This window comes from Mesoplodon mirus, assembly GCF_964341445.2.
Source record: "Mesoplodon mirus genome assembly, chromosome: 15".
Classification (NCBI taxonomy): Eukaryota; Metazoa; Chordata; class Mammalia; order Artiodactyla; family Ziphiidae; genus Mesoplodon; species Mesoplodon mirus.
The window spans coordinates 25,509,854-25,526,800 of record NC_138991.1 but is presented as its reverse complement, the minus strand read 5'-3'; the positions used below and the strand labels follow the sequence as shown (position 1 = coordinate 25,526,800).

Below are 16,947 nucleotides of genomic sequence, written 5' to 3'. Positions count from 1 at the left end.
CCTTTTTCTCCATACCCTCTCTAGCATTTATTATTTGGAGACTTCTTAATGATGGCCATCCTGACCAGCGTGAGATGGTACCTCATTGTAATTTTGATTAGCATGTCTCTAGTAATTATCAGTGTTGAGCATCTTTTCATGTGCCTGTTGGCCATGTGTATATCTTCTTTGGAGAAACGTCTATTTTGGTCTTCTGCCTACTTTTTTTTAATTGGGTTGTTTGTTTTTTTGATATTCAGCTATATGAGCTGTTTGTATATTTTGGAGATTAATCTCTTGCCAGTTGCATTGTTTGCAAGTGTTTTCTCCCAGCCTGTAGATTGTCTTTTCATTTTGTATATGGATTCCTTTGCTGGGCAAAAGCTTTTAAGTTTAATTAGATCCCATTTGTTGATTTATTTTTTTATTTCCTTACTCTAAGAGATGGATCCAAAAAAATATTGCTGTGATTTACGTCAAAGAGTGTTCTGCCTATGTTTTCCTCTAGGAGTTTTACAGTATCCAGTCTTATATTTAGGTCTTTAATCCATTTTGGGTTTATTTTTCTGTATGGTGTTAGAGAATGTTCTAATTTCATTCTTTTACATATAGCTGTCCAGTTTTCCCAGCACCACTTATTGAAGAGACTGTCTTTTCTGCGTTGTATATTCTTGCCTCCTTTGTTGTAGATTAATTGAGCATAAGTGCATGGGTTTATTTCTGGGCTTTCTATCCTTTTCCATTGATCTGTGTGTCTGTTTTTGTGCCAGTACCATACTTTTTTGATCACTGTAGCTTTGTAGTAGAGTCAAGTTAGGGAGTGTGATTCCTCTAGCAGTGTTTTTTCTCAAGATTGTTTTGGCTATTCGGGGTGTTTTGTGTTTCCACAGAAATTAAAAATTTTTTTGCTCCAGTTCTGTGAAAAATGCCATTGGTGATTTGATAGGGATTGCATTGAATCTGTAGATTTCCTTGGGTAGTATGGTCATTTCAACAATATTCATTCTTCTAATCCAAGACAAGGTGTATCTTTGCATCAGTTTGTGTCATCTTCAGTTTCTATCATCAGTGTCTTATAGTTTTGGGGTACAGGTATTTTGCCTCCTTAGGTACATTTATTCCTAGGTATTTTATTCTTTTTGATGCAGTGTTAAATGGGATTGTTTGCTTAATTTCTCTTTCTGATATTTTGTTGTTAGTGTATAGAAATGCAACAGATTTCTGTATATTAATTTTGTATCCTGCAACTTTATTGACTCATTGATGAGCTCTAGTATTTTTCTGGTAGCATCCTTAGGATTTTCTGTATGTAGCAAAATGTCGTCTGCAAACAGTGACAGTTTTGCTTTTACTTTTCCAGATTGGATTCCTTTTATGTTTTTTTCTTCTCTGATTGCTGTGGCTGGGACTTCCAAAACTATGTTGAATAAAAATGGCAAGAGTGGGAATCCTTGTCTTGTTCCTGATCTTAGAGGAAATGCTTTCAGCTTTTCACCCTTCAGTATGCTGTTAGGTGTCGGTTTGTCATATATGGCCTTTATTATGCTAAGTAGGTTCTCTCTTTGCCCACTTTCTGAAGAGTTTTTTTTATCATAAATGGGTGTTGAATTTTATCAGAAGCTTTTTCTGCGTCTGTTGAGATGATCATATAGTTTTTATTCTTCAGTTTGTTAATGGGTGTATAACATTGATTAATTTGTGGTGATCATGGTGTATAATCCTTTTAATGTACTGTTGGATTCTGTTTGCTAGTATTTTGTTGAGGATTTTTGCATCTGTGTTCATCAGTGGTATTGGCCTGTAATTTTCTCTTTTTTTTGTAATATCTTTATCAGGGTGATTGTGACCTCATAGAATGAGTTCGGAAGTGTTCCTCCCTCTGCCATTTTTTGGAATAGTTTCAGAATGATAGGTATTAACTCTTCTTTAAATGTTTGGTATAATTCACCTGTGAAGCCATCTGGTCTTGGACTTTTGTTTGTTGGGAGTTTTTAAGTTGCTTATTTAATTTCTTTTTTTTTAAATTTTATTTATTTTTGGCTGTGTTGGGTCTTTGTTGCTGCGTGCGGGCTTTCTCTAGTTGTGGCAAGTGGGGGCTACTCTTTGTTGCGGTGCACGGGCTTCTCATTGCGGTGGCTTCCCTTGTTGCGGAGCACGGTCCCTAGAGCACGCGGGCTTCAGTAGTTGTGGCTCACAGGCTCTAGAGCGCAAACTCTGTAGTTGTGGCTCACTGGCTTAGTTGCTCTGCGACATGTGGGATCTTACCAGACCAGGGATCGAGCCCATGTCCCCTGCATTGGCAGGCAGATTTTTAACCACTGCGCCACTGGGGAAATCCCAGGTTGCTTATTTAATTTCATTACTGGTAATTGGACTGTTCATATTTTCTGTTTCATCCTGGTTCAGTCTTGGCAGATTGTACATTTCTAAGAATTTGTCCATTTCTTCTAGGTTGTCCATTTTATTGGTATATAGCTGCTCCTAGTAGTCTCTTAAGATCCTTTGTGTTTCAGTGGTGTCAGTTGTAACTTCTCCTTTTCTGATTTTATTGATTTGGGCCCTCTCCCTTTTTTTACTTGATGAGGTTTGTCAATTCTGGTTATCTTTTCAGAGAACCAGTTTTTAGTTTCATTGATGTTTTCTTTTTTTAGTCTCTACTTCATTTATTTCTGCTGTGATCTTTATGATTTCTTTCCTTCTACTAACTTTGGGTTTTGTTTGTTCTTCTCTAGTTGCTTTAGGTATAAGTTTAGGTTGTTCATTTGAGATTTTTCATGTTTCCTGAGGTAAGCTAGTATCACTATAAACTTCCCTCTTAGAACTGCTTTTGCTGTGTCCCATGGGTTTTGGATTGTTGTGTTCTCGTTTTCATTTGTCTCTAGGCATTTTTTTATTTCCTCTTTGATTTCTTCAGTGATCCATTGGTTGTTCAGTAGCATGTTGTTTAGCCTCCAAGTGTTTGTGTTTTAAAAGATGCTTGATATGATTTCAGTTTTGTTAAATTTACCAATTTCTTGCCCATCGTGTGATCTGTCCTGGAGAATGTGCCATTTACATGTGAAAAGAATTTGTATCCTGCTGCTTTCAGATGGAATGCCCTATAAATATCACTTAAGTCCATCTGGCCTAATGTGTCATTTAAGGCCTGTTTTTCCTTACTGATTTTCTGTCTGGATGATCTGTCCATTGATGTAAATGGGGGTATTAAAGTTCCCCACTATTATTGTGTTACCATCAGTTTCTCCTTTTATGTGTGTTAACATTTGCCTTATAAATTGAGGTGCTCCTGTGTTGTGTGCATATGTATTTACAATTGTTCTATCTTCTTCTTGGATTGATCCTTTGATCATTATGTTTGTTTGTTTGGGTTTTTTTGGCCACGCTCCTTAGCTTGTGGGATCTTAGTTCCTCGACCAAAGATTGAACCCAGGCCCTCGGCAGTGAGAGCACAGAGTCCTAATTACTAGACCACTAGGGAATTCCCAGTCATAGCCTTTTTCGTTCTTTTAAAAAATTTTTTATATATTTATTTGGTTGCACCAGTTCTTAGTTGCAGCAGGTGTGTTCCTTAGTTGCGGCTTGGTGGCTTCTTAGTTGTGGCATGCAAACTCTTCATTGCGGCATGCATGTGGGATCTAGTTCCCTGACGAGGGATCGAACCCAGGCCTCTTGCATTGTGAGCGCGGAGTCTTCCACTGCAACACCAGGGAAGTCCCCACAGTCTTTATTTTAAAGTCTCTCTTATCTGATATGAGTATTGCTACTCCAACTTTCTTTTGATTTCCATTTGCATGGAATACCTCTTCCTATCTCCTCACTTTCAGTCTGTATTTGTCTCGAAATCTGAAGTGAGTCTCTTGTAGGCAGCATGTATATATGGGTCCTGTTTTTGTATCCATTCAGCAGTCTGTCTTTTGGTTGGAGCATTACATTTAGAGTAATTATTGTTATGCATGTACGTATTGCCATTTTGTTAATTGTTTTGGATTTGGTTTTGTAGGTCTATTTTTCACCTTCTTTTGTTCTCTTCTGTGATTTGATGACTATCTTTAGTGTTGTGTTTGCATTCCTATTTCTTTTTTGTATGTATATTTCTTATAGATTTTGTAGAGCAGCCTGTATATATAGGTTTTTGTAGAGCAGGTTTTTGTATAGCAGCCTATATATATATACATGCTTGTGTTAAGTTGCTGATCTCTTACTTTCAAATGGGTTTTAGATACCCTGCATTTGTACTCTGCTCCCCTCAAGATTATTGTTTTTGATATTATATTTTACATCTAATTGTTCTGTGTGTTCCTTTTCTTTTTAAAAATTTATTTTATTTATTTAGTTTTGGCTGCATTGGCTCTTTGTTACTGCACGTGGGCTTTCTCTACTTGTGGTGAGCAGGGCTTACTCGTAGTTACAGTGCGCGGTCTCCTCATTGGGTGGCTTCTCTTGTTGCGGAGCACAGGCTCGAGGCGTGCGGCTTCTGTAGTTGTGGCACACGGCTCAGTAGTTGTCGCTTGTGGGCTCTAGAGAGCAGGCTCAGTAGTTGTGGCACATGGGTTTAGCTGCTCTGCGGCCTGTGGGATCTTCCGGACCAGGGCTTGAACCCATGTTCCCTGCTTTGGCAGGCAGATTCTTAACTACTGTGTCACCAGGGAAGTCCATTTTGTGTGTTTCTTAACTGCTTGTTGTGGATACAGAAATTTTACTACTTTTATCTTTTAACTACCTCCCCAGTAGCTTTGTCTATGGATGATTTCCTACCTTTATTATATATTTGCCTTTACCAGTAGGCTTTTCCAATTCATAATTTTCTTGTTTCTAATTGTGGCCTTTTCTTTTCTGCCTAGAGAAGTTCCCTTAGCATTTGTCATAAAGCTGGTTTAGAGTACTGAATCCTTTTAGCTTTTGCTTGTCTGTTAAGCTTTTGATTTCTCCACCAAATCTGAATGAGAGCCTTGCTGGGTAGAGTATTCTTGGTTGTAGGTTTTTCTCTTTCATCACTTTAAGTGTATTGTGCCACTCCCTTCTGGTCTGGAGAGTTTCTGCTGAAAAAAATCAGCTGATAGCCTTATTAGGAGTTCCTTTGTGTGTTATTTGTTGCTTTTCCCTTATTGCTTTTAATATTCTCTCTTTATCTTTAATTTTTGTCATTTCGATTACAGTGTGTCTTGGTGTGTTTCTCTGCAGGTTAGTCTTGTATGGCAGGGATCCCCAACCCCTGGGCCATGGACCAGTAGCAGTCCGTGGCCTGTTAGGAGCTGGGCCGCACAGCAGGAGGTGAGTGGCGGGAGAGTGAGCTAAGCTTCATCTGCCACTCCCCATCCCTCGCATTAATGCCTGAACCATCCCATCCCCCGCCCCGCCCCCTGTGGAAAAATTATCTTCCATGAAACCAGTCCATGGTGCCCAAAAGGTTGGGGACTGCTGCTGTATGGGACTCTGTACCTCCTGGACTTGGGTGACTATTTCCTTTCCCAGGAGAGGGAAGTTATCAGCTATTATCTCTTCACACATTTTCTCGGGCCCTTTCTCTCTTTCTCTACTCCTTCTGGGTCCCCTATAATGCAAACATTAGTGCGTTTGATGTTGTTCCAGAGGTCTCTTACACTGTCTTCATTTCTTTTCATTCTTTTTTCTTTTTGATGGCAGTGATTTCCACTATTCTGTGTTTCAGCTCACTGATCCATAATTCTGCCTCGTTTAGTCTACTGTTGATTCCTTCTAGTGTATTTTTCATTTCCGTCATTGTATTCTTCACTTCTGTTTGGTTGTTCTTTATATTTTCTAATTCTTTGTTAAAAACTGCTAGTTTACTGCTCTCTTCATCCATTTTCCTCCCACGTCCTGTGATCATCTTTATGATCATTACTCAACTCTTTCTTGGGTAGATTGCCTATCTCCACATCACTGGTTCTTCTGGGGTTTTATCTTGTTCCTTTGTCTGAAACATTCCTCTGTCACCTCATTTTTTTTTTAATGTTTATTTATTTGGCTGCACCAGGTCTTAGTTGCAGCACATGGGATCTTCATTGCCATGTGCGGGATCTTTTACTTGCAGCAAGCATGCAAGATCTTTTTTTTTTTAGTTGCGGCATGCGGGGTCTTTCGTTGTGGCATGCAAACTCTCAGTTGCAGCATGTGGGATCTAGTTCTGTGACGAGGGATCGAACCCTGGCCCCCTGCATCCAGAGCACGGAGTCTTAGCCACTGGACCACCAGGGAAGTCCCCGCCTCATTTTGTCTAAATTGCTATTTGTATTTTTATGTATGTGATAGGTTAGTTATGTTTCTCAGCCTTAGAGAAGTGGTCCTCTGTAGGAAATGTCCTATGTGTCCCAGCAATGCACTCCCCTCTCATCACCCAAGGGCCACAGGCCAGCTGGTCCCAGGGTAGTGTCTCGCCTGCATTTGCAGAGTTGCAGCAAAAATCTGTATCCACCACAAGTGCTTGAAGTTACTGCCTTTTTGAAGAAAAACACACTTCTGGCAGCAAATTGCATCTCTTGTGGAATGTTGCTTAACTTCAATACTGCAGCCAACTCCATGCTGCACCAAGTGTGTATACTACATTTTTGAGATAAGTACAGTTATTTTGAAATGAGTTAATAATAAATATTGTTTAAATTCTCAGCTTTAATTTCAGATATAGTGATTATCAATAGATGTAACCCATATTAATTAGAGGGATTATGAGACTAAAATGCTTATGAACTGCTGCTTTAAAAGATGACTCAGTATTGTACAGAGGAAACCACTTTCATACAAGGCAAAATGCAATAAATGACTTTTTCATCATTTGAGATTCTATCCCTGTTGTTTTGTGTAACTGTAGGTGAGTCATTGTCGTTGCTGTATAATGTTTCATTGTAGGAATATACCACAGTTTGTACTTTTTGATGGACATTTGAGTTGTTTATATGTTGAGGCAGCATCAGGGTTCCCCCAGTACCAGCCCCATGTCTTGAGATTTGCTAGAATTGTCCGGATTTGGCGTATACTTGTGTGCTCACAGCTAGGAGTTTTTTTTTTTTTTTTCGATGCATCAGGTCTTAGTTGCGGCCCATAGGATCTTTGTTGAGGCATGCGGGATCTTTCGTTACAGCGTGCAGGCTCTTCATTGTGGTGCACAGGCTTCTCTTTAGTTGTGGCATGCAGGTTTTCTCTTCTCTAGTTGTGGCACGCAGCTTCCAGAGCGCGTGAGCTCTGTAGTTTGTGGCACACGGGCTCTTAATGAGGCGCACGATCTCAGTAGTTGTGGCACGTGCGCTTAGTTGTCCTGCAGCGTGTGGGATCTTAGTTCCCTGATGAGAGATCAAACCTGCGTCCCCAGCTTTGCAAGGCGGATTCTCTACCACTGGGCCACCAGGGAAGTCCCTAAGATTTAATACAGCGGCATAATAAGCATACACAGCTGGATCAGAAAGGTGAGAAACACAGTTGGGATCTGGAGGAATCCATATATAGGCTTCCTTTTTCTCCTGTATGAATGGTCACACAGAGTTCACTCTTCCCCCAGCAGTGAAAATACAGCAACTTATGTGTGATGTTTCTGCCCAGGGAACCACATTAAACCCTCAATGCCCAAGGTTTTTCCTGGGGTCTGGGCACATAAGCACACTTAGCGTAGCACGTAGGAAACTCCAGACTCATGGAAGGAAAAGTGGTGTTTAGCATCAATCAGAGTTTGTAAAAACAGTACCCCCATCCGTTAGGGAAACTTTTTGTTTGTTTGTTTGGGGTGGGAGTGGGGTCCCTTTATTGGTCAAATTTGAGAGCATTATGGAAAAGTCTTTCTGGCTCTAGACTAATAAAAGTGGCCTTAAATGTCAAAATGAGTTTGAACATAATTGGAAGCAAAGTAGCCATCAGAATGTTATGCCAATTGCAGCAGCAAATTACTTTAAGTAGAGTCTGCTTAATTTCAAGAGTAAAAGAAAAAAATGACAGTTCATTTGCATGCGTGCATGCGCGCGCACACACACACAGACACACACACACAGAAAGTGAATTTTTTTCTAGATATGTAGGAATATGTAGCTGTAGCCAATCATCTCTGTTAAATGGCTGTGCTTGGGGTAATGTTGCTTTTTTTTTCCAAATTTTTGAAATTGTGTCATCATGAGGAGGTGGTAAAATACATATAGCACAAAATTTACCATCTTAACCATTTTTAAGTGTACAATTCAGTGGTATTAAGTATATTCATTGTTGTGCAACTATCACCACCATCCACCTTCAGAACACTTTTCATCTTTCAAAACTGTAACTCTGTGCCATTAAACAGTAATTTCCCATTTCCTTCTTTCCCCGGCTTCTGTCAGCCACCATTCTACTTGACTACTCCAGGTACCTCCTATTAGTGAAATCACATAGTATTTGTCTTTTTGTAGCTGACTCATTTCACTTAGCGTAATGTTGGCAAGGTTTATCCACGCTGTAGCGTGTGTTACAATTTTTTACCCTGCAAGCAGGCTTTCCGAAGGTTAGCAGTTGTAGACCAGCTGTGTTAACTCGTTTCTGTACAGCGGCCATTACAAATAATGAGCATTTTTATTTATGGTACATGTGTGCAAGCACTGCACTGAACAATGGAATTGTGATTTCATAGGGTATACGTGTATATAAATTTAGTATATAAGGTCAAATGGTTTTCCGAAGTTTTATACCAATTTATAATCTCACATACTGAGATTTTCATTCAGATCAGCGTCTTAGTCCTTTTAGGCTCTTAAAATAGAATACCGGGCTTCCCTGGTGGCGCAGTGGTTGAGAGTCTGCCTGCTGATGCAGGGGACGTGGGTTCATGCCCGGGTCCGGGAAGATCCCACATGCCGCGGAGCGGCTAGGCCCGTGAGCCATGGCCGCTGAGCCTGCGTGTCCGGAGCCTGTGCTCCACAACGGAGAGGCCACAACAGTGAGAAGCACGCGTACCAAAAAAAAAAAAAAAAAAATAGAATACCATAGACTAGGTGGTTTATAAACAACCAGTATTCATCTCTCATAGTTCTGAAGGTTGGTAAGTCCAACATCAAGGTTGTCAGCATTTTCGGTTTCTCATGAGAGCCCACTTCCTGGTTCATAGATGGCCATCTTCTTACTGTTTCCTCACAGGGCGGAATGGGCAAGAGAGCTCCTTGGTGTCTTTTTTATAAGGGCACTAATACCGTTCACTAGGGCTCTGTCCTCATGACCTAGCCACCTCCCAAAGGCCTCACTTCCAAATATCAACACATTGGAAATGAGGTTTCAACATAGGAATTTTGAGGGCTTACAAAAACATATAGTCTAGGGCTTCCCTTATGGCTTAGTGGTTGAGGGTCCACCTGCCGATGCAGGGGACACAGGTTCGTGACCCGGTCCAGGAGGATCCCACATGCTGTGGAGTGGCTGGGCCCGTGAGGCATGGCCGCTGAGCCTGCACGTCCGGAGCCTGTTCTCCACAACGGGAGAGGCCACAGCAGTGAGAGGCCCGCGTACCGCAAAACAAAACAAAACAAAACATATAGTCTATAGCAATTGATATTGAAACTATAAATATATTTGTTTACAATACAAGATGAGGAATGTTTGTTAAATTTAATATCCATTCATTGTTAAAAAACAAACAGCAAATGACATCACACTATCAGAGGATGCCTCGAAAATAGAAGATGTAGATAAGATCTGGAGTCTTACAACATAGAACCCAAAACATCCAGGATACAGCAGAAAATCACTTGTCATACCAAGAATTGACCATCTCAAGTGGAATGAGAAAAGGTAACCAACAAACATCAGTTAAGATGACCCAGATCTTTGAAATATGTGACGGGTTTTGAAGCAGCCATCATAAAAATACTTCAGTGAGCAGTTATCAACACAAATGAAGAAATACAAAGCCTCAGCAAGGAAATAGAACATATAAAGAAGAACTAAATGGAAAGTTGAGAACTGACAAATATAATAATGAAATTAAAAACTCAGTGATGGGGACTTCCCTGGTGGCACAGTGGATAAGAATCTGTATGTGAATGCAGGAGACACGGGTTCGAGCCCTAGTCCTGGAAGATGCCACATGCCGCGGAGCAACGAAGCCCATGAGCCACACCTACTGAGCCTGTGCTCTAGAGACAGTGTGCCACAACTGAGCCCGCATGCCTGAAGCCCATGCTCTGCAACAAGAGAAGCCACCTCAAGTAGAAGCCCGCGCACCGCAACAAGAGTGACCCCCGCTCAGAATGACTAGAGAAAGCCCACACAGCAACAAAGACCCAATGCAGCCAAATAAATAAATAAATAAATAAAAATTTAAAAAAAAAAACAAACCTCAGTGATGGATTCAACAGTAGACTGTAGAGAACAGAGGAAACAATCAGTGAACTTCAAGCTGGAATGATAGAAAACTACCCAGTCTACTTATTGGGAAGTCCACTACCCAATCTAAACAACATACAGCAAATAAGGACAGAACCTCAGGGATTTAAAAGCGTTTAACAAAAGATCTGAGTCACAGTAGGAGGAGAGGAAGAATGTGGGGCTGAAATGATGCCTGAAAAGTTCCCAAATTTAACAAAAGATCCAAGCCTACAGATTCAAAAAGGCTGAGCAGACCTCAAAGAAGCATCCCATCCCAGGAATTCCCTTGTCGTCCAGTGGTTAGGACTCCCGAGTTCTCACTGCTGAGGGCCCAGGTTCAATTCTTGGTCAGGGAACTGGAATCCCACAAGCCCTGTGGTGTGGCCAAAAAAAAAAAAACAACAACAAAAAGACATCCCATCCCATCCCCCCAAATCTTGAAAGCAACAGAGAAAGCATCAGTAACCATGGATGCCAGAAGGAAGTGGCATATTTGTCAAATGCTGGGAGAAAATATTGTCAACCCAGAATCTTGTATCTATCAAAAATATCCTTCTTGAATGAAGAGTAGAAGGATCAAAGTATTTTCACATGAAGTGAAGCTGAGAGAATTTGTCTTCAGCAGACCTACACTAAAATAATGGCTAGGGAATTCCCTGGCGGTCCAGTGCCAGGCTGTCACTGCCGAGAGCCCAGGTTCAATCCCCGGTCAGGAAACTAAGATCCCAGAAGCCGCAGGGCGCGGCCAGAAAAAAAAAAAAAGGCTAAAAGAGCTTCTTGAAACAGAAAGGAACGATAAAAGAAGGAATCTTGAAATATCAGGATAGGTGAAGGAAAAACGGAAAGAGTAAAAATATAGGTAAATACAATAGTCTTTACTTCTCTTGGGTTGTCTAAATTATGTATGATGGTTGAAGTAAAAATTATAACCTTGTCTGTTATGGTTGTCAGTATATATAAAGGAAATATTTAAGACAATTATTATTATAAACCGGGGAGGCTAACGGTAGATAAGGTTTCTGTACTTCTTGGTCTTGATTTCAGTGGTGATAACGTGAATGTACACATGCCATAAAATGGCATAGAACTATACACACATATTACCATAGTAGATTCCTAGTTTTGATATTGCACTCTAATTATATAAAATATAAACATTGGGGGAACCTTAGTGCAGGATACAGAGGAACCTATCTGCTATTTTTTACAACTTCCTATGATTATCATTATTTCAAAATCTTAAAAGATAAAAAAAAGTTGTCTGGTGGCCTATGTACACCCATTGTCTTGTAAGATCACTATAAATCTTGCCCTAGGATCCAGTGGACTAGATTCCCCTAATACTCTGCATTCTTACATTCTGTCTTCCTCAGAAGCATCTTTCTCAAGGCTGCACTTTCACTTCTTCAGATGCATTATTTGTAGTAGGGAGTGAATAGCATTCTCTTACACTTCATTTTTATTCCCGATTGCAGGTAGAGTTGGTTGCATTGTATACCTGTCATTTACTTAAAACAAGCACTCAGCTAAGGTTTAAAAGAACATTTTTGGTATGAAATGGGGTAAACTGTACAAACATTTTCATTTAACATGGTTAAATTTGATACACTCTTTTTTCCCAAAGGGAAATATTTTAGTTTTTTCTCAATATTGTATGATACATTTGGAAAATCCAACATAATTTCACATCCAGAAATAACTACTGTTGTAATTGTCCTTCCAGACTCTTAAAATACTATATATATGTATGTGTGTTATTTTCAAAAATAGATTGTTGGAATATACTGCTATGTTTTCTGGTTTTTCACTTAGTATATTATAGACACCTTTCTTCAATGCATACAAATCTGCCCCCCACCTTAAGCATTCTGATGTATGATGGTATTACAATTTTTAATGCAGTTTTGTGTTGAGGACCTATATGTTTTCCATTTCTTCTTGTTAAGAAACAATATTTTGCTGATGAATAATTTGTGTGGTACATGTTACATCTTTGAACACCTGATGATTTTATAAAAATAAATCCTAGAAGTCATCATTGTTCTTTCAGGCAAGCAAGAATTCAGATTGATGTTTTGTTTTGTTTTGTTTTGTTTTGAACTTACTATTTTGCTGTGTTTTAGGGAATTGAAGTAAAAATAAAAATATTTTGTGAACTTTGAAGAAAATATTTGTATTGGTACATTCCTTTTAGCAAAGGAGCTGAGAATCTTAGTTTAAGGAAAGACCTGAAAAAATACAGGGGAAGTGCTAGTAACTTTCATGGGAATACTAAAATCTAACCAGTGGAAATCTGCGCATTTGGAGGTGCTCTGATTTGCAGACAGACCACTGGAAGGTAGAAGGCGTCTTTTTTTGTTGTTAATTTCCGATTTAGAAGATTTAGGGAACTGATGGTAGGAGGTAGGCAGAACCAATGAAGAAATGAACTTCTGAAGACGTGAGGCTCTGAGTCATTAAGTTGATATCCTGGACTGATTTGGGAACTGTTCAGCTGGAAACACTGTAAGCTTGGTTACCTGTACCTGAGGTGACTTGTGATGAACGCCTCAATACAAGGAACCTGAGTGCCTCTCTTCACGAGAGGAAGGCAATGCCCTATTCTGCCCAGGCTGCTGAGCATAGAGGGGAATTTGTTAGATTTGGGGTAGTAGAGAAGAAAATCAAGGAGGCTGAATTTCTTTCATAAAGGAAACAGAATTTGGTTAACGTTTGAGAGGGATTTGGGTTCATAATAGTGCACTTGGAGTTATTCTTTTCCTTATTATTTCAAAGAGTTCAGCACTATCAGATTTATGTTAGAACACTGTCCAGTTTTAGAAGTTGAACAGTGCTATTTATCTTTTCAGAACTCAACAGTAACAATTGAAGAATTCCATTGCAAGCTCCAAGAGGCTACAAACTTTCCTCTTCGTCCTTTTGTTATTCCATTCCTCAAGGTAATTTTTATGAGATAACACTGGAATGTAATTTATCTTCAACATTTCCTCAAGATCTGTTACTGATCCCTGTTCTATGATCTATATCAGGGCAGCTTGCCACATTTTATATCTTTATTTTATTTGGGGCTGCTACAGAAGTGTGAGTGGTTTGCGAATAAGCTTTATGCTTGATGAGATGAGAGTTGCAAAAGCCTTGAGTCGTGCTCTGTATGCAGACACTGTTGGTGACACACAGAGGAGCAGGTGGGGAGGCAGGGAACAGGAGTAGAGTGGGATGGAGGTGCACAAGGCATGAAGGTTGGGCTCTTAGCAGAGGAAGTAACTGGACACAGTCTTTTGGTTGTGGCCAGCGGGTGAAGAGTGTGTGTTATGGGAGGAGGCTCTCAAAACAGAGGCCTTTGTAAGTTAGGACTAACCCTTAGGACAGGAAGGCAGTGTTTACTTCTCTCCTCCCCCCAGTTAGTCTAGTTTCTAATTACATCCTCTGGAATTAATGTCCCCTGGAACATAACTTTTGGGGACACTGTTTAAAATTATTATGCATACCTGATAGGTGAGCCAGCATTAAATTTATATATAATATGATCCTTTAAAAAAAAACAAAACTTTTTATTTTGAACTAATTTCATGCTCACAAAAAAGTTTCAAGTTGGTACAATAAAATTCAGATTCTCCAAATGTTGATATTTTATCACATCTGCATTATTATTCTCTTTTCTTTCCATTTATTTTTTCCTCAGAAATGTTTCAGGGTAAGCTGCAGACATGATACATCTAAATACTGATACTTTAGTATAATTATCAAATCAAGAAATTAACATTGATATTTATAACACTATTATCTATAGACCTTATTCATATTTCACCAGATGTCCCACAAATGTCTTTTTTAACAAAATGTCATTTTTTTGGGTCCTGTATCTAATTCAGGATCCCATGTTGGATTACATTGTCATATCTCTTCAGTCCATTTTAATCTAGAACAGCTTCTCAGTCTTTTATGATTTGGACAGTTTTGAAGAGTACAGGATAGTTATTTTATATCATATGTTTCAATTTGGATTTTTCTGATACTTATGATGAGAATGAGGTTATGCATTTTAGACAGAAATAGCAGGTAGGTGGTATTACTGCATGCTATCAGGAGACATAGATGTTAATTTGTCTCATAATTGGTGATGTGGACTTTGATCAGTTGGTAAAGGTGGTGTCCACCATGCTTTCCCACTGTAAAGTTACTATTTTTCCCATGAAACAATTTTTAAAAACAGGTAACATTATAACTCATACAGATTTTACAAAATGAACCTGTGTCATAGATTTTATTTAATTCATTATTAATGAGGGAATCTGTAGGTGTTATAACGTGTTCAGGGGAGAAGCCAAAGAACAGACATTATAGGTCAGGATTATTGATAAGAATATGCAAACAAAAGTGAAATTGGCTTCTTCCACAGTGGGCAAGGGAAGTCTCTAGAACCTCTATGCATGTAATTTTATGCATGTTCCAAGACAACAAGTTTTTTGCTTTGCAACTGGTCATGTGTAAGTTGCAGTCCTATAAAATAGGTCAAAGGCAATGAATGACTAGAGTCAGGTAACAGTGTATTCTAGACCAGGCATAGTCTGGAAACTTGTGACACGTATCCAGCCCACCACATTCTTTTGCAAAGCCCTGGAGATAAACATTTGTAATCGATTTGGTAATTTGGAATACTAACTTTGAACCCCAAATAAGCTAAAAATGTTATTCTTAATCCCTCCCTATCCAATGAATTCTATTCTTTTCATTAGTAGTAGACTATACAAAAAAAAACTGAGCTCAATTTTTTTGTATTTTGACTTTTTTTAAAAATTTATTAATTTATTTATTTTTGGCTGCGTTTGGTCTTTGTTGCCACTCGCGGGCTTTCTGTGGTTTCAGCGACCAGGGGCTACTCTTCGTTGCGGTGTGGGGGCTTCTCATGGCGGTGGCTTCTCTTGTTGCGGGGCGCAGGCTTCAATAGTTGTGGCGTGCGTGCTCAGTAGTTGTAGTTTGCGGGCTCAGTAGTTGTAGTTTGCAGGCTCTAGAGCACAGGCTCGGTAGTTGTGGCATTCGGGCTTAGTTGCTCCACGGCATGTGGGATCTTCCTGGTCCAGGGCTTGAACCCGTGTCCCCCGTGTTCGCAGGCGGATTCTTAACCACTGTGCCACCAGGGAAGTCCCGGTATTTTGACTTTTGTCAGTACAGTATTTGTAGAAATTTGTTTTCTCTCTTTTATATGAGTACTCACATAATATCTTCAGTTTTGTCTTGACAAAATAAATATTCCCCTTTTACCTTCTTTTACTTTACCTTTATTTCCTAAGAAAATGTAATGCATCACAAAGGTGGGTCATCTTAGCTGAAGTACTGATTCTGGTTTTTTAAAACTTTTAAAATTAGGGCGTTATAGACATGCAGGAAAATGCATAGGTCTCAGTGCACAGTCTGTGTTGGGCTCTGTTCTGATGGCATTGACACCTTGGCCTCTCAGAGCAGTCTGTGGTGCCTTTTTCAGCCTTGAAACAGCTGTGTGTTCTATCTTGGGCTCTTTTCTGTGTATCAGAGCCAGTAGATAATTATTTCCCCCAAGACTCCAGAATCAGAGAGATTTGGGAAATTTGTGTTAATAGGAAATGATTAGCATATTTAAAAATTCATCAGAGGGCACATGTCACATATGTAAAGATCTGACATGATTTTCTTTTCAATTAAGCTTTTACAGTTGCTACAAGTTTGAGGTTATAGAACAGACTTAAAAGTGTTTTATATCATCAAATTCTCTATTCTTAAGTCTTGTTATTTTGGAAAACAGCATGAGGTAGGTTGTTCTGGCAGCTTTTTGGCTAGCATTTGGGTTTTTGTCAATTTATTTCTGCTTTAAAACAGTCACTAATTATGGTGCCTGCTAAATTAACTGTTGGTAAAGGGATGACTACTTGCATGTATTAAACTCTCCTTTTGCTTTCTCATCTGTTTCCCTTGGGATAAAGACTTATTATGGGCTCAGTCTGAGTAGTTTTTAAATTTGGGGGGAAATGTAATAATTTTTTAAATAAAATAAATATGGGGAAAGTATATTTTAAATATGAAGGACTTAACAGTTAAGTTTAAAGATGCACAGGGTTTTTTGTATGATTTGTCCTGTTAGAGGTTTAAGTTTGAGGAGAAAGAAAAATAATCAGTACATAAATAATTATCCTTTTACAAAATAAGGAAACATGCTTAATGGAGCACCACAGTAAGAAGTATTAGCTTCTGCCCGCGGGTTAACTGTGTACACGCAGATCCTAGACTAGTCTAAGGTTTGCTGCCTTCATTTCCATCACTCCTGTTACTTTTTTCAAAACTGCATGTTCCAACTAAGCCAGAATAGTCACTGTTTCTGGAATTCCATGGCAGCTGTAATAGAGAACAGGAAGGCAAGGTTGAGTAGTGCTATCAGAAATGGCTTAGATTCGCAAGAGAGAAACCTGGACTTAAAATGATAAAGGAAAGACTGAATTCCTCCTACTCCCATGTAGGCATTACTAATTCGCTAACTAACTGAAGTCTTCAAAAATGTTTAAGTTTTTAAATAACTATGTTCAACAAAGCGTTATTGAGCTTTGACTCTGTAGTAGGCCACAAAGGTAATAAAGCACAGTTTCTTCCTTAAGGGGATTTACATCTTGT

General features: G+C 39.2%; 1 protein-coding gene across 3 annotated transcripts in view; it reads left to right on the top strand.

Annotated features, from left to right (window-relative positions):
• Positions 1-16,947, top strand: part of LOC309816187 (protein CBFA2T2) — a 182,922-nt gene that overhangs the window by 137,306 nt on the left and 28,669 nt on the right. For all 3 annotated transcript variants that reach the window (XM_082643392.1, XM_082643391.1, XM_082643390.1), the window contains exon 4: positions 13,158-13,247. In XM_082643392.1, coding sequence (XP_082499518.1) covers positions 13,158-13,247 — 90 coding nt within the window. The remainder of the gene's footprint in view (positions 1-13,157; positions 13,248-16,947) is intronic.